This window comes from Clytia hemisphaerica, unplaced genomic scaffold (assembly GCF_902728285.1).
Source record: "Clytia hemisphaerica strain Z4C2 unplaced genomic scaffold, Clytia hemisphaerica genome assembly, whole genome shotgun sequence".
NCBI classification, from domain to species: domain Eukaryota; kingdom Metazoa; phylum Cnidaria; class Hydrozoa; order Leptothecata; family Clytiidae; genus Clytia; species Clytia hemisphaerica.
The window spans coordinates 611,048-631,550 of NW_027104433.1; the positions used below are offsets into that span (position 1 = coordinate 611,048).

The 20,503-nt window shown below is 36.2% G+C and overlaps 1 protein-coding gene and 1 long non-coding RNA gene across 2 annotated transcripts; both read right to left on the reverse strand.

Annotated features, from left to right (window-relative positions):
* Positions 1-12,801: 12,801 nt before the first annotated feature.
* Positions 12,802-16,418, reverse strand: LOC136820718 (cysteine and glycine-rich protein 1-like). Its single transcript, XM_067076936.1, has 5 exons — positions 16,323-16,418; positions 15,892-16,071; positions 15,116-15,339; positions 14,177-14,270; positions 12,802-13,816 (listed from the first exon to the last, which is right to left on the reverse strand). The coding sequence occupies exons 2-5, from the start codon at positions 16,052-16,054 to the stop codon at positions 13,731-13,733; spliced, it is 567 nt and encodes a 188-aa protein (XP_066933037.1). The 5' UTR covers positions 16,055-16,071; positions 16,323-16,418; the 3' UTR covers positions 12,802-13,730.
* Positions 16,419-17,730: 1,312 nt separating this feature from the next.
* On the reverse strand, positions 17,731-20,503 carry LOC136820673 (uncharacterized). Its single transcript, XR_010848627.1, has 3 exons — positions 20,460-20,503; positions 19,661-19,783; positions 17,731-17,762 (listed from the first exon to the last, which is right to left on the reverse strand). It is a non-coding gene; the product is annotated as an uncharacterized lncRNA (long non-coding RNA).

Below are 20,503 nucleotides of genomic sequence, written 5' to 3' on the forward strand. Positions count from 1 at the left end.
TTGCTCTCATTTTTAACAATCATAATCGAATATAGGAATTTCTTTCTTAAAAGCAAAGAAAAGAATATATTGGCGAACAATATGTTTTGCGGACCGTAATGTACGAAGCAAAAAACGGGTGCTCTATTATGAGAAAGAATTTTCTTTCGGTAAACAATTCCCCTATATTGATTCAAGTTATGAAAAAGAGAGAGAGGAGAGTACAGAAGGTGAATACACGTGGCTTTCACTTTCTTTTCATCTATGACTGAATTGAAATTGAAAAGAGAAAGGGATTATGACATAGTCAGGAAAACGCACTGAAAGCTTCTTTAAATATAATTTGTATAATTTTACATAAATGATGTTTTTAAAAATAATTGAGTTTCAGCGAATGAAAGTTTGTAAATTGCCTAAATATTTTATCATGATTAGCATAATTACGCATGAATTAACATATTTTATGCACGGATCGCGAATCGTGCATCGTAAATCGTTAGATCGTGCATCTTAAATTACACCAACCCGTTAGTGGGTAGGTATATCGTAATGTTGATAGTTAGCTGTGGCATGAAGACCAAAATGAAATTCCACTAAAAATTCCTAGCAGTTACATCTATATGCCAAAAACATTTTGTTCAACCACCTTCACTTCAAGATAGGCCACCATAGAATGAACTTCCTTTTATTGGATGAACCATATTCATGTGGCTTTCAGCCTTGCACTCCATCGCAGAGGTTCATCAATTTTAATGACTTTTTTGACTAATGACCAAGTTAAAAAATTTTAATTTTTTTATATTTGAGTATTAAAAAGGCATGCACTCAAATAATAAAGGTTTAAAATTTTTCTCTGGGCTAGTTAGTAAAATATCTCAAATAGGCTCTGTGATGGAGTGCAAGGCTGAAAGCCACATGAATATGGTTCATCCTATAAAAGGAAGTTCATTCTATGCTGGCCTATCTTGAAGTGAAGGCAGTTAAATACACTAGCTTCCCGCCAAAATGCGTATCAAAGATTAAAAAATGCTGCGAAAGCGCTATATCGTTTACTTGACTCACAAGCAAAAAACGCGCTGCAAAACTTCTAAAGGGATTTATGAAAAAATAACCCGGCGCTTTTTAATGAAATTAACATTTTTAAAAACTATGAGAAATTGCCTAAAATCTGAGCCATAGATGAAAAAATTTGAGCCAAGCCAACCTTGAAAACTAATTTGAAGATCAACTTCCCAAGAAAAAGATCTACGGGGGAGACGGAACCCACCTAGATCCGCGCACTGCCGGATAGGCTACTTCCCGGAAATTTTGCCTCAAACACTAACCCATTTACATGTGCAGAATTTTTTTTACTTTAGCGTATAAACAAGGCCTTAAAAATCGAAGCGCTGTCTCGGAATTGAATGACAAAATTTGGTTGGTTGATATTCGGGTTACTGCACGTTTGTAATCGGTCATTTTGTCTCATTTTAAGTTTTCAAGTTTTAATTAATTGTCTTGGGAACTTGAACTTGATTCAGGTAACTCTCATCCTTGTTGTTTCAAATACATCCTGTAGATGACTGATGTTGTTTTTTCTGAAAGCTAGATTTCCTAGTGTGACTAACTGGAAGGTGGTTGAACAAAATGTTTTTGGCATATTGATAGAACTGCCAAGGAAAAAATCAAAGATCCCTTATCGTACGCTCACTTCTTCGCTTTTTATTTAGTATGCTATCCAAAATCCTTTCCCTGACCAATTTAGTGGTGGTTTCAGAGTATAACATTCTTGCCTCAGGAGTTTTAAAAACAAAGGTCGTTAAAAAATTGTGATCACAATGGAATTCAGCTGTTGTAAACCTTCGAAAATGGCAACTTTTGTACTGTACAGTAGCAGGCTGTTTGTTTTGATTTTAGCGGGAATGGAAGCTTCGGTGAAACTTTGGACAAATCATGAAGAGGATGTGGGTAGGTATGTTATGAAAGTAACGATCTTTTCCCGTTAAGCGTGGCAACTTTGAATATGGACGATTCCCCTTAAAAATAGGATTGTCGATTGTCAACAGCCCCAAAAATTTTGATTTTGATCTATACCAGACGTAATTAATCGAACCAATCAAACAGTATTTTTAATTAAGTTCGGTTGTCAAACTTTAATCGAATACTTAACAAATTTCTCAAAATACAAAGTTCGATTAAGTTTGATTACTGAAATCAAACTTAATTGAACTTTTTTTAAAGAGACCTCGACAGTTCGATTAGTTCAATCTGGTTCAATCACATTAATCAAACTTAATCGAACTTAATCGAACTAATCGAACTTAATCAAACTTAATCGAACTTTGTCAAGTTTAATCGAACAAAAATTTGAGAAAACCCGAGCAACTGAAGGCTGCTCCACTTGCGCATAATTCGATTGCACTTTTTGCCGGTCTTTGACGACACTTTGAGGAACTTTGAAGCACCCCCGCTGGTGCAGGCGTGTACCCTCACATTCCCCTTGACCAGTGGGCACCGATCAAACTCCACGGAACCCCGGTCAGGAACCCCGGTCAGGACCCCCAGGGGCCGTCCATGGTGGTACCTAAATGAGGTTATTTTTCCCAATTTTCGCCAATTTTCAAGCCTTTCCAAGTCTTTTAAAGGCTTCGGAGCACTGATGGAGGGTACTGGCTTTGAGGGAGAGCAAGGCAGAGGGTATCCGAAGGATTATGGGGGCTGTGGAGGGCTGTAGAGGCCTCAATTGGTTTCACCGACGATTTTTCCTGGCGAGAAAGGGGTGTAGCAGCCTCAATTGAGGAGGTCATTTTTGGCAATTTTTGCCGGCTTTTGACGGCACTTTGAGGAACTTTGAAGGACCCCCAACGGTGCAGATGTGTACTCTCACATCACCCCTGACCAGTGAGCACCGATCGGACCCCCACGGCACACCGGCTGGGATCCCCAGGGGCCGTCCAGTGCAGGGCTGCAAATAAATATTTTTAGTCAATCGGACATCATGTCCGACAGAAATGAAATCCTGTCGGTCAAACTCAAAATCCTGTCGGTCATTCAGTACGTATATATTTTTTTAAAGTTACGAAGAAAGGAGTAGGAAAAATAAAAGTTACCTTTGAACAGTTTGTTACTGTATATAACAGAGAAATTGATTCAATAAAAGTGATCTTAGAAACACCCTTGGAAGTTATGAAGAAAGCAAGTTGATAAAAGTTAACTTAGAAACACCCTTGGAAGTTACGAAGAAAGCGAGTCGATAAAAATGAACTTTGAAACACCCTTGAAAGTTACAAAGAAAGCAAATTGATAAAAGTGATCTTAGAAACACTCTTGAAAGTTACGAAGAAAGCAAGTCGATAAAAGTGATCTTAGAAACACTCTTGGAAGTTACGAAGAAAGCGAGTCGATAAAAGTTAACTTTGAAACACCCTTGAAAGTTACGAAGAAAGCAAATTGATAAAAGTGATCTTAGAAACACTCTTGAAAGTTACGAAGAAAGCGAGTCGATAAAAGTGATCTTACCTTAGAAACACTCTTGGAAGTTACGAAGAAAGCGAGTCGATAAAAGTTAACTTTGAAACACCCTTGAAAGTTACAAAGTAAGTTGATGAAAATGGTCTTAAAAAAACTCTTGAAAGTTACGAAGAAAGCGAGTCCATAAAAGTTTAACTTTGAAACACCCTTGAAATTTACGAAGAAAGCAAATTGATGAAAGTGATCTTAGAAACACTCTTGAAAGTTACGAAGAAAGCGAGTCGATAAAAGTGATCTTACCTTAGAAACACTCTTGGAAGTTACGAAGAAAGCGAGTCGATAAAAGTTAACTTTGAAACACCCTTGAAAGTTACAAAGAAAGCAAATTGATAAAAGTGATCTTAGAAACACTCTTGAAAGTTACGAAGAAAGCGAGTTGATAAAAGTGATCTTAGAAACACTCTTGGAAGTTACGAAGAAAGCGAGTCGATAAAAGTTAACTTTGAAACACCCTTGAAAGTTACGAAGAAAGCAAATTGATAAAAGTGATCTTAGAAACACTCTTGAAAGTTACGAAGAAAGCGAGTCGATAAAAGTGATCTTAGAAACACTCTTGGAAGTTACGAAGAAAGCGAGTCGATAAAAGTTAACTTTGAAACACCCTTGAAAGCTACAAAGGAAGCGAGTATTAAAAGAATAGGCTAAGTAAGAGACAGGGGTGTAAGAGATTTATTTTCAACTCTCAAGTTAATGGTTTATTCCTTTTTTCATTCGGACATCGTGACCGACACAAAAGATTTTCAGTCGGTCAAATAGCTTTTTCAGTCGGACATTGACCGATGACCGACGCTTATTTGCAGCCCTGCCAGTGGTACCCAAAGGAAGTCATTTTTTTTCCAATTTGACCAATTTTCAAACCTTTCCACCTTTCCAAGCCTTTTAAAGGCTTCGGATGACTGATGGAGGGTGCTGGCTTTGAGGGAAAGCAAGGCAGAGGGTATCCGAAGGGGTCCGAAGGGCTGTGGTAGCCATTCCGGGTTTGCTTGTTTTTTATTTGACGCTCATGAAAATCTTCAATTTTAGGTCCGACTTTGACAAGCAATTGTTCTTTGTGTAGCTGAGCTATTAAATTAATTCTTTTTGAGTAATTTAGAGCTTTCTTTTAGCTTTCCAACCATATATAATATGCAGGTGTAATATTCTATACTTTCTAAAAATTCGTTCCAACTAAGGCCATTTTTAGAAAAATTAGATCTGCGGGACACGAAAAATTTTACAACTCATCTTTGATTTCAAACAGCTGCGGAGGAAAAAATGTTCAGACAGTGAAACTTTCCATATTTATCAGAAAATACCTGAGAAATCCAATGGTGCTACTCTCTGAAATTAATTCTTTCATTAAAGTTATTATTTGTTACTTTTCATACTTTGGCAATCATTTTCAGCCTGAAAATGAGGACTAGAATTATAGAGACTGGTACCACTGAAAAATTTGACCCTTTTTTAGCCTAAAACAGTTATTTATATATATGCCATGGGGAATTTTTTCCTCCACAGCGCTTTGATTACAAAGATAGGTAGGTTCAGCAATTTTAATTTCCGCTTTGTAACGTTTTTATTGTTTTTGCAATGCAATGTCTTCTTTTTCAAAAAAATGTCTTTTCATTTCTTCCTTGAACTGAAGTGTTAGCAAGCCATTACAAAAAGAATACGATGAAAGTCTACAGTCAAAATGAAGATATCCGGATTTTTTTTATTGGATTTTTAAATTGGAGAACCATCAAAAAGTGTATACTTCGGCGCCATTTTATATGCCATTTCTGGGCTAAATTTTCAACCTCAAATGTCTAAAAAGGTGCTATTTTAACGGAACCAAAATCTCAATATCTCCGGAACCGCTTATTATTAGGAGGTGTATGAACCCTCATTTTTTTTCTTTTTTGAAGCTCTACAAGATGAACTAGGTTTGATTGCCACCAGAATAGTTTCAATTTGACCCTGGAATGGCTAGCTGTGGTAGGCTGTGGGGGGCTGTAGAGGCCTTGATTGGTCCCACCGAGGCTGGTACCCAAAGGAGGTCATTTTTCGCAATTTTTGCTGGCTTTTGAAAGAACTTTGAGGAACTTTGAAGGACCCCCAACGGCGCAGACGTGTACCCTCACATCCCCCCAACGGTGCAGACGTGTACCCTCACATCCCCCTGACCAGTAGGCACCAATCGGACCCCCGGGACTTCGGCCAAGACACCCAGGGACCGTCCACGGTATTACCCAAAGGAGGTCATTTTTTGTTGTCGAACTTTTTAGAACGGAGTTTTTTGTCGAATTTGTCGAACATTTCTCGTTGTCGAACTTTGTCGAACTTAATACCGTGAGTGGTCCTAAATCCGACAGCCCTGCCTAAATCCGATGGAGTCTTTCAAAGATACAAACTAAAATAAAAACAAGCCTTTCGCTGTGACGCAATGAAGATACCAAGGTGTCAACTAAACTGAGTGATTTGATACATATTGATTCTAAACCAAATTACAATAATTGTGCTTCTTATACAAAACAAATTCTTATTACATAAATTGTTAATGTTTTAAACACAAGCAACAGATTCAGAATAATAGGGGTAATTATTTTTACAACTCATACTTTTTTGATCACATTAAAAATTAGCATCTTGACATTATAGTCATCTTGTTAGATGTTTTGTTCCAGACGTCCGCGCTCGATAGGATCGATCATCGGAACGGCTCGATGACGGATCGATATGTGATCGATGGATTACTTAACGATCCGGATAGGAGATCGATGGAAGATTCAGCCATTAAAAAGTGTTGAGTATCGATCCTTTGTTGATCCATTATCAAGCTAGTATTTCGTCATCGATTGTTAATTGATTCGTCATCGATAGACCTTTTTTCAAAGAGGACGTCCTGTTGAATAAGTATGTAGTATATACAGCAGAAAAACAATGATATAACCATGCATTATTATTACAATATGCACGATACAGTAATTATGCATGGCTCTATCATTGTTTTTATGGCTGGACTACATAATTATTCAACAGGACGTACTCTTGAAAAAGGTCTATTGTTAATCAATTCGTCATCGATCGTTAAACGATTTGTTATCGATCGTAAATTGAGTATGAGTCGATAGGGTCGATAAGATCGATAAAAGATCGATGATAGATCGATAAATAATCAATAACTAATCGTAAGCTTTAAAAAATCTTGAGTATCCAGATCGTTAAGTAATCCATCGATCACATATCGATCCGTCATTTTATCGTTCAACTTGGAGAAGGAATGTTTGTTAACATAGAATGTTTTTCATAACAGTTATTTGGAGTGTCGGAATTAGGCAGGGCTGTCGGTATTAAGGACCACTGACGTATGTTTTGTCAAACTTAATCCAGCTTAATCGTATACTCACAATTTTAGCGACTTTTGAAAAGTTCGATTAAAGAATTTAATCGAACTTTTGTTGTTCGATTAAGTTTGACAAAGTTCGATTAGCTCGGTAATCGAACTGTTCAATTAATTACGTCTGGTCTAAAAAAGGAGGCCCCCCTGTTGAATAAGGCCGATGGAATTTAATGTTATGTTTACCGTAAGCCGTCCACGTGTTCAAAAACCTGCCGCATCAAGTTGTCATTATTTGCCATTTTCTCGAAAAGTTGTCATTATTTTTCCTCCCACTTGAGCAGAGAACAAAAATTTTTGAAGTTGATATCAAAACAAACGGCCCGTGGCTTTTTTAGATTGTTAACAACCCAAACAGCCCTCTAGTAGTCTTTACCGTGTGAATTTAATTTTGTCATATTGTGGAGATAACATTATATAATTCTCTAACGGGAAGAAAAAGATTTATCTCTTTAAGCTCGTACAAAAGGGAACCAAAAGAATCAATAAAAACACGAGAGTTCCGGAGACACAAGAGGAGATTGTGTATCTATAAGGAAAAACGAAAAATCTGGTAAAAATAAATGTTTATGGGAAAATAATGAATAATGAATAATGAAAACTTGGCTGCATCGAATTCTGAAAATCGTCATTACAGTAAACATATCATTAATTTCCATCAGCCTAAGTATGTAGTATATACAGCAGAAAAACAATGATATAACCATGCATTATTATTACAATATGCATGATACAGTAATTGTGCATGGCTCTATCATTGTTTTTATGGCTGGACTACATAATTATTCAACAGGATGTCCTCTTTGACAGTCAGGCACATCCTGGCAAATGAACGGGGTGAGCATTTGCATGGGGTATTCGTCACCCAGTGTAAATGAGATAGGACGTCTCAGGCTAAAAGCGTGAAAATGAATAAAAATGAACTTCAAACTGAAAAAGGGAAAAAAAGAAGAAAACTGGGAACTTTATTTTTTCATTAAAAGTTTCTTCAATCTTCGAAGACAAAATTGACCCATGGAAAAAAATTTCATCTATGCAGTTCTTTGAAATTCGATCATCGGAACGGCTCGATGACGGATCGATATGTGATCGATGGATTACTTAACGATCCGGATAGGAGATCGATGGAAGATTCAGCCATTAAAAAGTCTTGAGTATCGATCCTTTGTTGATCCATTATCGAGCTAGTATTTCGTCATCGATTGTTAATTGATTCGTCATCGATAGACCTTTTTTCAAAGAGGACGTCCTGTTGAATAAGTATGTAGTATATACAGCAGAAAAACAATGATATAACCATGCATTATTATTACAATATGCACGATACAGTAATTATGCATGGCTCTATCATTGTTTTTATGGCTGGACTACATAATTATTCAACAGGACGTACTCTTTGAAAAAAGGTCTATTGTTAATCGATTCGTCATCGATCGTTAAACGATTTGTTATCGATCGTAAATTGAGTATGAGTCGATAGGGTCGATAAGATCGATAAAAGATCGATGATAGATCGATAAATAATCAATAACTAATCGTAAGCTTTAAAAAATCTTGAGTATCCAGATCGTTAAGTAATCCATCGATCACATATCGATCCGTCATTTTATCGTTCAACTTGGAGAAGGAATGTTTGTTAACATAGAATGTTTTTCATAACAGTTATTTGGAGTGTCGGAATTAGGCAGGGCTGTCGGTATTAAGGACCACTGACGGTATGTTTTGTCAAACTTAATCCAGCTTAATCGTATACTCACAATTTTAGCGACTTTTGAAAAGTTCGATTAAAGAATTTAATCGAACTTTTGTTGTTCGATTAAGTTTGACAAAGTTCGATTAGCTCGGTAATCGAACTGTTCAATTAATTACGTCTGGTCTAAAAAAGGAGGCCCCCCTGTTGAATGAGGCCGATGGAATTTAATGTTATGTTTACCGTAAGCCGTCCACGTGTTCAAAAACCTGCCGCATCAAGTTGTCATTATTTGCCATTTTCTCGAAAAGTTGTCATTATTTTTCCTCCACTTGAGCAGAGAACAAAATTTTTGAAGTTGATATCAAACAAACGGCCCGTGGCTTTTTTAGATTGTTAACAACCCAAACAGCCCTCTAGTAGTCTTTACCGTGTGAATTTAATTTTGTCATATTGTGGAGATAACATTATATAATTCTCTAACGGGAAGAAAAAGATTTATCTCTTTAAGCTCGTACAAAAGGGAACCAAAAGAATCAATAAAAACACGAGAGTTCCGGAGACACAAGAGGAGATTGTGTATCTATAAGGAAAAACGAAAAATCTGGTAAAAATAAATGTTTATGGGAAAATAATGAATAATGAATAATGAAAACTTGGCTGCATCGAATTCTGAAAATCGTCATTACGGTAAACATATCATTAATTTCCATCAGCCTAAGTATGTAGTATATACAGCAGAAAAACAATGATATAACCGTGCATTATTACCGTGAGAGGTCCTAAAGCCGACAGCCCAGCCTAATTCCGACCCCCCAAATAACTGTTATGAAAAAAAATTCTATGTTTACAAACATTCCCTCTCCAAGTTGAACGATAAACTATTGCTAGAACTCTCGAAACAAAACATCTAACAAGATAGCTGTAATGTCAAGATGTCAATTAGTGTAATTAAAAAGTGCGATTTGTAAAAATAATTACCTTTTATTCTGGATCAGATTGCTCATGTTTAAAACGATAACAGTTTTGTAATAAAAGTGACTTGTGCGGGAAAAATATGAAACAACTTGGACTGGTTTCCATTAAGAAACAAACAGACTAAATTGTAAAAATGGTGCGAAGTTGAAAAAAGGGCGGATGTGGTAGCACTAATTTGAATAACAAACATCGAATCAATGAGGCGGCAACTATCAACGCCCTTTTTACCACCTATAAGTCTGGATGTTTATTTACGAAAGGCCTGCAATCGGACAGCTCTTCATTTAAGTGTACTCTTTGACGACATATATTATCTTTACTAGAATAGGAGCAAGGTGTCATTTAATACATAATAATTGTAATATACGTAAAATTGTAAAATACGTAAAATACGTTATCGTATTAGTAATGAACAACTCCACAACCTCTGTGGAAGTGTCGATGTGTCTTGTTTTATTCGAAAACAACAACATAATTATATGCAACATGTAATTAGAATGCCCCTTGATCGATCAGTAAAAATGCTTGCCTTCAACTGTGACAATTATACAAAACGTGGAAGGCCTTGTAAGACTTTATTAGACCAAGTTGTTGAATCAAGTGGATTGTCAATTGATGGTCTGTGCAATCGAGCACTAGACAGAAAATAGTTATATGTTTTTTGAAATATTTATGATGATTGGAGTGATTCACTCCCCTATAGTGCTATGATTAGTATTCGGTAAAATTTATATATATTACATTGACGGATTTCTATGTCATCATATTTTCCTTTTCTACTCCAACCTGATTGATTTTCTGTGAATGTTCATTCTAGATTTTTGTTGTATTTGTATTGTCTTTTTGTTTTGTGGGTTTTTGTATTTATTGTTTCCATTTTGAGTAGTTGAAGGTTTTATACTTCTAGACTATATATATATATATTTGTATTCTTATCATGTAATATATAATATAATGTAATATACGTCGTCTATATGTATCCTTACACAAAGTCCCCGCAATCAAGCCAAGTGCCAGTGTAAAGTAATAGAAACCAGGCTTGATTACGTAACGTTTCAAAATGAGCACGCTCGTGCACAGACCTCTTTTATATTTTCGTGTGCTTTGGAAAATCAAAACATCTCGTTACTTTTTATGATGCTGTTACTACTGTTGTCATTTATGACGTTGTGCATATTGCAATAAAAAAATATGTTTTGTTATAAGAAGCAATTATTGTTATTTGGTTCAATTGGTTCAGTGTATCAAATCTCTCAGTTTAGTTGACACTTTGGTATCTTCGTTGTGTCACAGCGAAAGGTTTGTTTTTATTTTAGTTTGTATCTTTGAAATACCCCATCGGCTTTAGGCTGGGCTGTCGGCTTTAGGACCTCTCACGGTATTACAATATGCATGATACAGTAATTGTGCATGGCTCTATCATTGTTTTTATGGCTGGACTACATAATTATTCAACAGGATGTCCTCTTTGACAGTCAGGCACATCCTGGCAAATGAACGGGGTGAGCATTTGCATGGGGTATTCGTCACCCAGTGTAAATGAGATAGGACGTCTCAGGCTAAAAGCGTGAAAATGAATAAAAATGAACTTCAAACTGAAAAAGGGAAAAAAAGAAGAAAACTGGGAACTTTATTTTTTCATTAAAAGTTTCTTCAATCTTCGAAGACAAAATTGACCCATGGAAAAAAATTTCATCTATGCAGTTCTTTGAAATGAAGCTAAATATGTCCAGCCCGGTTCAATTAAACTGGGTATTCGGCGCTATTACGTCACTTTCGTTTTCGACCCCGTTCATTTACCAATGGTCGCAAGTGAAAAATACCCCGTTCATTTGCCAGGATGTGCCTGACTGTTTGAAAAAAGGTCTATTACGGGACGGAAAGGTGTATTGCCTTGGAAATTCATACATTTTCTTCTCTCGCCTTGAAATTTTGAATTTAGGTGAAAAACTTTTACCCTCAGAAATCCCATGTCGTCCGCCTCCCTGTTACAGACAAATTCTGGAACGGCCCATTTGTATCAAAGGCAGAACACACGGATTTTATCAAGTTACGAACGGAACGGAGGAGAATACACATCATCATGTCTGACACTCTGCTGGGCTGGCTACGAGAGGCATGAATTCTGGAACCAAAATAGGAAATCAAAACAAAATTGACCTGGAAGTTAAAGCAACAAATCAAACCTTTTATCAAAAAAACAAACTTAGAGAGCAAACAATCCAAGAGTGCCATAGCATAATAAGTGTACAAGCGTTTTTTTCTTCACTTTTTGCGGGTAAAAATGAAATGCAAAATGTTTTGATCTCGACGAAACAACTCCCCCATTATGGGTAATCCGTGAACACACTTATTTACTGTAATTACCCTGAAAAATTTGGTAGAGTGTGTGACCACTACCTGCATTAATTTCTTGGAAAAAAAGAAAAAGAACAAAAGATGAGAAAAAGAGGATATGCTGGGGTATGGGAAGGAGAGCACAAATTCGTTTAGAATTAGAAGGATGTCAACTACAGCCGAGACCCCGCCAAGACACACCCTCCACTGCTGATAAATCGATCATCATCCATTTTTTTGGCATAGAGCCACAGAGAAGTTGAGTCTACACTTTGATATTTGAGTCTACACCTACTTTTGTGCTTTCCATTTATCAGCGTCTTAGAACATCTTGCGCTAATGTTTTTAACTTTTTATTTTATTTTATCCTTTATGTTTAAAATCACGAAAATGTACGTAATGTATTATGTGATAATTCAATAGAACTAGAAGTTTATGGAAATGTTCTCAAAATCTTGTTTGATTTTCACGGGATCTTATCTCAACTTTGGTCCATACCTAATCTTACGAAAATTTGGTCAGTCAGTCAGTCAGTCAGTGTGGTACATATGTGTACTAAGCACCAAAACCTGAAGGAGACTGGTAGAAAATATTTTTCGCAAGCATAAAACATTCACTAATCATCGGTTGACGCTCTCTAATTCGATCTTCAAGGGGAATTGGATTTTCATCATTTTTATCGAATAAGGGAGCATCGTTTATGAGAGTTTCTTGTTGGCGGGGACTCCAAATTTCATGGAGCCTATCGAATAGTAGAACGTCGAAATTAGAGAGCGTCAACTGTAGTTTGTGCAGCGTCCCGACTGTACTGTAAATGAAGATTACGATATTTTTATCAGATTAATTCGATTCGGAGTGTCATCTTTCCTCCGTTTGAGTTAGACCGATGCGACAAAAAGAATAATAGGAATCTCAAAGATTAGGACGACAAGATTATGATATCCATTCGTAAAATAAATATGTATATTTTTATATTTCTCTAAAAAAATTAAAATTTGGTCTGAAAAACAGTTAATTCTATCAACAAAATCTTACAAAATACTGTAGCAATAAAAAAGAGGAAAAAAACGTTTGGAAAGATAATTTTTCTAAATAAACCCCCGGGGGGGCACTCGATTTCGAAATGACGGTATGTGCCGCGCAAAATCTGCTTTTCAAAATCGTACACTAACAGCGCAATTCAAAAGGCTGAAATATTACCCTTTCAGTGCATTTTCTCTTGATTTACCCAACCCTTATTATAGTGCATTATATTTCTCAGCTGTCAATCTTCGTGAAAGAAGAAGTTTTACTGTTTCAAAGAAAAACTGAGAAAATTATTCTTGTCAGCTGTAATTATCAGACAATAGAAACTTTTTCAAACAAACGAGAAGTAAAAACCTTATTTTGAATTTGTTTTAAAATTAAACCTTGCAGTGCAATCTCACAGAAACACACGCTTACAGTGCATTTTGGGATGCTGAAAAACCCCACCCTTAAGCACGGCACATGACGTAGGCCAGACCATATGAGTGGCCTCATTATGTGGGAAAATACCCTGGAATTTCAGCCCTCCTTGGAGGTTGACTTTGATTTCATCCCCATTTGAAATTCAATGTTGAAAAATTGCGCACTCCAAAACCATCCCTACTGGATTTTTAACCTTGGAACAATAGAATTTCCATTCCCATTGAGATTTCAATAGGAGTTTTTATCCCACTGAGGAAAAAAGTTCCACCGGGGCTGTGAGACAGGGGTGTAAAAGTGGTGCAGGTGGCTCTGGGAACGAGAGATTGTAAGTATAAGCGTTGATCAGCATCTTGTGAAAATTTATGAATATGAAAAGTGTTTGTTTTGGTATTCAGAGTGTTCTTTGAACAGAAAATTGTTGTTGATTTCTTAATCATAAGCTCCAGTGTTGGTCAATGCGCCAGCACCACCTCCAAATCCATAGCCTTTTGGACCGAAATGCTTACCATAACATGCTGTAAATGTGATAAAGAATAGAGAAATTACATGTTTTTCTACAAAGAACAATTTTTACACGGTTTTCTCGAGGTGGGATACGGAATATACAGGTTCAGTAAAAACCGTATTGGTGACAATTTTAAGAACATTTCAAGGCTTTGCGGGCCGACTGTAATTCCAAAATTTATTGAACGTTTCTCTAAAGTCGATTCTCATAAACATATTAGCCACTTTAACATCCCTGACATCCATTTGCGTACACTTGCGTACAGGGGAGGGGGTACTCGATTTTCGACATTTTAGCGCGGCCCCAAGATGAGCACGCAGTTTCATAGATTTAAAGATTAGCTTCAATAAGTAAAATAAATCTGTCTTACGTTTGCAGTAGATTTCCATGTCGTTTTCTTGACAATTCGTTGAATCTAATTTCTTGTTGCATATTTTGCAGTTAAAGCAGCCCTTATGCCACGACTAAAACAGAAAAAAGACACAGTAAGTCAAGGCATATAGTTCGAATTTTAGACTGATTGTTGCTAATTTAGGACGAAAATTTGATATTTATTACGATACTGAGGTTTTACAGATTCGCAAGAATAAACTTTCGCGAACTTTCCCAAACCTATATAATTCACAAGTTTTCTTAATAGCTTGAAACAATTTCTGGTCGACTTTACAATCGCAATACAAATTTTAGTTTCTTATGTGTGTTCGAGTAATGGAGTAAAATGTAAACATTGCGCGAACCACGTGTCATTAAAGAGAACAATTAAAATCAAATGTCCAAAACTTGTAAAACAATGGAACAATCAAAATTAGCCATATTTGGTTTGATTTTTTATTTTGACATGTGACATTTGTTTTGATTTTGTATCCGCTGCATACAGTTTGTTTACAAATTTGGCAAGTACTGTTATTATGTCCCTTTAAAACACTAGGGCACTTTGAGGAAGACTGAATAATTTCTGTATAAAAACATGAATTCATAATACCGTGGAAATTTATGTGGTAACAGAATAGATAGATGGACAGTAAAAGTTTTTTTATAAGAACAAACTATTAAAGAAAATAAGGATTCTATGACCAAAAAATTAAGAACAAGTTAAGAACATTTTAAGGCTTTGCGGACTCAAAAACATCCGTTTTCTCAGGAAAATAGACAAAAATACTCACAGAATGGTGAAAATAAAAACATGTTATGAACATCCAAAGGCTTTTTAGATGTTCTTATAAAAAAACGTGTATTCCACTATAAAAATATGAATTCGCAATACTGTGGAAATTAATTGGTGATAGAATGGTGGATGGACAGTACTTACTAATCCAGCTCCGAGAACTTCTTCAGCGTGATAAACGGAACCACTGCACCGCGGGCATCGGTTACCACCCATATAAGTTTTTCCAGCCGCCGTTAAACATCCGGAATATTTAACGTAACTTTTATCAGAGCCAGTCATGCTTAGAGATCCGGCTCCTGCTCCATACCCGTATCCTTTAGGACCATGGTAACGTCCATAGCACGATTTGCAGTATATTTCATTTTCTGAAAAGTAAATTTTTTACTCACATTATGACTTCACAGACGTAAGATTCTCCGGTTCAAAATTGAAGGTAAACTTTCTTAGACACGACGTCGCTCAGGGGTCTTATTTAGGCCCGGCGAACGACGAATTTCGCCGGTCCAAGGTACGAAAAAAATTACAATTTGGCATTCGAAAAGCTCGGTTCGCCGCCTCAAGTACATATTTACACCAATCAATACACTGCGCTTGCAAAGAATTCGCCAGCTTATAATCTAGAAATCGCCAAAGTTAATTTTTCATTCCCTAGCCTACCAAAAACAAAGCAAAACCCCTTGTTTTTATTAGGGTTCTTTTGTATTCTGTTCGAAGGAAAGATTGTTTCTATCTAGAAATATTTCCTTATGGTCCTTTTAGTTGATTTCGAATTTCGAAAAGTAGAAGAAACACATGAACAAAAATCGAAAAAATTCACCATGGCTTTTTGTTCGAGCAACGGCCTTTTTATGCCAACAACAGCAGTCTTTCTGAAAAAGATCCATTCTAGAATTAAATGAAAACAACATATAATATACCTTCATTATTTTCAGCTAATGTAACGGAAGTCAATGAGCATTTACAGACGTTACAAGTGAAACAACCAACTTTGTGCCATGATCTTTGTGCACCCACCTTTGCTTCTGCGTGGTAGACACGTTTCCCGCAGCGACCACATACGTCATTGTTGAGTGAAGACATCTTGTTTACGGTCTAATCTGCAAATGAAAAAAAAAACAGATTAAAATATAATTTACATATACCCTTTTTACAAACCAGGTCGGTCTCTCTGCCCACAGAAACAGAGATGTGTATAATTCTGAAAATGATGATCTCCCTACGTGACGAAAAAATAAACTTGACGAAAAGTGTCACTCCAAAAATTAACAAAAATAAATTATAAAGTCGTCAACAAAGTAGGCTAATGACCAAAGTTATCCAAAAAATGGTTTTCGAAAAAACTACTTGCCAGGATGGTACGATCCAAAATGGAGATGTGATCTGCACTTTATCAGCTGACGGAATGACACAAAATGAAAATATCAAATCCTCACTGTAAAAAATGGTCTAAAGGAAATAATAGGTGTGTTTTATTGATTCTTAAAACTTCACCATATAAATATTTTGACAAGGGATCCATTGGTGGAGTTGATGAAAACAATTATCTGATTTTCAACTCTCCCAGTGTTTATGTTTGGCTTAATATGATCAAATCTTGGGTACTATCCCATCACCAAGTTTTTCGGTTGTGTATCGTCTGCAAAAAATCTTTTCCTTTCCTTCGGGTGATATAAGAAATCGTAAATTCAACTTTGGAGCCTGTAGGAACATATCCACCATATCATGTCTTAAACAGTTATAGCATAAATTGTAAATGTTGAAATGTAAGGCTTGTAGCCACAAAATGTTGATAGTATCTGAAGTGATCTTAGATGATCATTATAAAATTGACATTGTACAATGTGAGCTAGAGATTCTTATAAAATACTTTTAACTTTTGTTTGATTGACATATCCAAGATGTTCAACATATCTTACATTAGATTTCATCCTGAAATTGTTTGCCCAGTAAACAAACTTTGTTACAAGGAGAAAATTGACATGTCTTTATAAGGTTATAATAAGCTTTATAAGAATAACCAATGTACTGTCTCGAATTTAAACTCACCGAAATTCTGCAAAGTTTTGTCAGTCAATCAAATGAAGTTCAATAAACTTCATAACTTGCAAAGAAGAATTGCAATACGTTATCAAGCCTGATTTAACCAGTTGAGTTGTTAAAATGAAAAAACTAAATGTCAATATAGGTCTTCTTTTGATTAGTAGAAAGTTCTAATGATATACTAAGCTCACAGCTTTGAGAAACAGTATTTTTAGCAAATAAGCTCCCCAAAAAATACCCTCGTGTCAGAGACCCAGTGGTTCGTGGTATCATGCTTGCTCCCTACTTGAAAATTTGGCCAAATAAATTACCCAAAAATTTAGTCCCACTGGAAAATTGACATTGGTTACATCTGAAAGACAATGGAAAAAATTGTACTTCGAAACCAATCCCACTGGATTATTTTAGCTGAAAACAATACATTTTCTTTCCCCATTGAGATTTTTATAGAAGTTTCCATTCCCACTGTGGGAAAAAATTCCACCGAACACTGAGGCACAGGGGTGTCAAAAAGTAAATGCTTCATTTAGTTGGGATGAGTATTCAGTGAATCTTTCTTTTTGCTCTAATAATTCACTTTAGCTATAAAACAGAATCAATGTTGAAGAAAAACAGTAAATACAATTTTCTCAAATTAATATATAATGTATAATACGTGACATCAGTATCTCCTTGGACAATTTTTCATGCAATCAGCATATCGAGTTGCACAAGTCTTTCGAATACATTTCTACTCATCATCATAACACTAGAAATAAAGTGTCAAGAAAACATTATATTTTGTGTCATATCCGAATAGACACTCCAAACCAAGGAAAAGTACAGTGAACTAAATAAGTTTGCGTTTATCGACCCAGTGATATTCATATTGGAAGTTTATCGTGGCTTGGATCACGAGACTTACGTTTGGCTACGTTTCGAGAGATTCTTCTCCCATCATCGGGCAATGTGGAGGATGTTTTCCCCACTATTTGTACTAATAGACCTTCTGATAACCCATAATTATCAAGTGTAATTTCCTTACAAGGTATGGATCGCCATGTAACATTAAACTTCCAATATGTACAGTTAACCCTTTGTGATTCAAACTTCGTTTTTTTCGAATCATAATTCAAACTAGTTCCCAGGCCCCGTCAATGAATAATCCTCATTAGATACTTTCTATAATTCGAATCTCTTTGTAATTCGAACAACAACATTCCTATTATATTTTCTGCCATATCCAAGTACACACCCCTTTACCAAAGGAAAAATAGGCACTGTTAGGTTCCAAATAAACGTCCCCCCCTGCTTGTTAATTTTTCGAAAAGTTTCCACCCCCAGATCTATTTAGGACCCCCAGACCTATTAGGACCCCCCCCCCCCGCTTGTTAACTTTTAAGAATATTTTCAACTTTCAAATAGAAAGTCCCTATTTTGCTCTAAATAGCCTGATTTTAGCCCTCATTTACCTTATTTCTGGGTTTTCAGAAGTACAATTTCCAACCTCCTCTCTGCAGAGATATTTGAAAGTAATTTTAGAGGTTTCTTTTGGACGGGAAGTTAGTCCGAATTATAGAATAGATTCGAATAATAAAAGTTTGAATAAGGGACATGCTACTGTAGTTACTTAATACACTCTTCTAATAATTACGAACCTTGTTCTAAAAGCCTTGTTGCTAGATACTTCAACGTCGCCAGATATGATTAATGTTTACTTTGCAAGCGTTTGCAGTTTTCAACTTTGAAAACGGTCTTTTGGGAAAAAATATTACACGTGTAAACAGGTGTAAATGTCGTTTGAAGTAATTATTTCATTTGAAAACGAGGCCAGCAACGCTGTTGATTTATCTCGAGAAGTGTGTATTAAATATAATCTTTTTGACAAAACAAAACTATGAACCGGATCTATTTTTTTACCCTTGTTTCCTAAACCAAGAGATCAGGTTATAACTATATGGTAAAAAAATCACTTCATTGAAAGAAACATATTTTTTAATTTATTTTTTGTCAAAAAATTAAAAAATTCATATTCGTGGTAAAAGAATCATATTTATCATGGTTTACTGGATCAGATGATTGGGCCTTGCCAGAAAAAAACTGTCCACCTCCCTTTTGAGGTGGTCGTAACCTTTGTGGCTGGAAATACCGTAACCAAATGGAAATTCCAGGCAATTTTAGGTTTAAAACTTTCTGGAATTCTTAATTTTGTAGGATAAAAAGCTACCCCATATATGGAATTCTGGTTTGTTTTTGACAGATTTTTTTACATCTTCTATGGAATTCCATCAATATAGTAAACCGTACTTTCTTCAGTAATGTACCTCCTTAGCGGCCGTAGCATGAAGGTATAGCATCTAGCTAGGGTGCGCAAGGCTGTAGGTTCGATCACCAGCCGGGTCATACCAAAGATTCCCAAAATAAAGAGACGGATCAAGGATATGTGGAAAAATCTAGGGAAAGGAGTGGCGCCCTCCCCTGCCATCGGGTAGACATCTAGAGAAAAGGGAGCCTTCGACTGCGGTCGCAAACTTATATACTTATCAACCTCCTCAATAGGGAATATATACGGTCTTTTTCTGGAAAACCAAATTTACGTTTCGGGAGATTCTCGACCATTCCTCCGGTAAGATAATGGTGTAAAATCAAGATAGAACAGATCTTTACCTTGATGTAGCATCTGGCTTTCAATGAACCGTAAAAGCAAATCACAAATCCATCATCACAGTAGTGTAGTTTTACTTCGTCGCCTCCGGCTTGTTTTTTACATGCTTGCTTTTCCGAAGAACACTGAATTAATAGAATTGAAAATTAAACGTTATTATTTGTTGATGAATTTCCTTCAACTCAAACCTCTGTAACTCGAAATTTCCTTAAGTTGAAAAAAATTGTGCTCCCCGTGCGTGACCGAGTTATGGAAACTCTGAATTGTATTAAATATATATATTATTTCTTCGAATGACCGATTATTCAAGAGATAAGGTTACCTACAAAAAGTAGCCTAGGTCTTCAAAAACTGCTTCCGGGGGGAGGGGGTATGCTAATTGGTGCTTGGTATGCGCGGACGGCTAGGGGTCGGTTTTTCACCTTTCAAAGTCTCTCTACGGGTTGCAAAAATCAGAAAGTCTTGAATCAGTCTCTCTAAGGGTCGGTTATTTTCACAAACTCGAGTCAGAGAAGAGTGAAAAGCCATAGTAAGTAAGAAAGTTTTTCGAAAGTATTGGGGAATTCTTTTGAAAAACGAATAAATTTTTGTGAAAATGTCTCTCTAGGGTCACCTTTTAAGCAAAAATAGTCTCTCTAAGGGTCGGTTTTATGAGGTCCCCGTCCGCACATACCCCTCAACCGCTAACCCTAGTACCCCCTCCCGAAAAACTGCATTGTCGATAGGTTGATCAGACTTGAAACAAATCTTGAAAGAGGTAAAAGCTTTCCACATTTTATCAAAAACAGAAAAAATAGGTACCTTTTTGAGTTTATCTAAAACGGGTGACTCCCCAGCCAACACTG

What these genes read in the sequence shown, in the direction of transcription:
- LOC136820718 (XM_067076936.1), bottom strand. Translation starts at nt 16,054, where the DNA reads ATGTCTTCACTCAACAATGACGTATGTGGTCGCTGCGGGAAACGTGTC. An exon ending in ATTAGCTGAAAATAATGAAG is followed by an intron (nt 15,340 to 15,891) that starts GTATATTATATG and finishes TTTACTTTTCAG; the next exon opens with AAAATGAAATATACTGCAAA. An exon ending in CATGGAAATCTACTGCAAAC is followed by an intron (nt 13,817 to 14,176) that starts GTAAGACAGATT and finishes TCACATTTACAG; the next exon opens with CATGTTATGGTAAGCATTTC.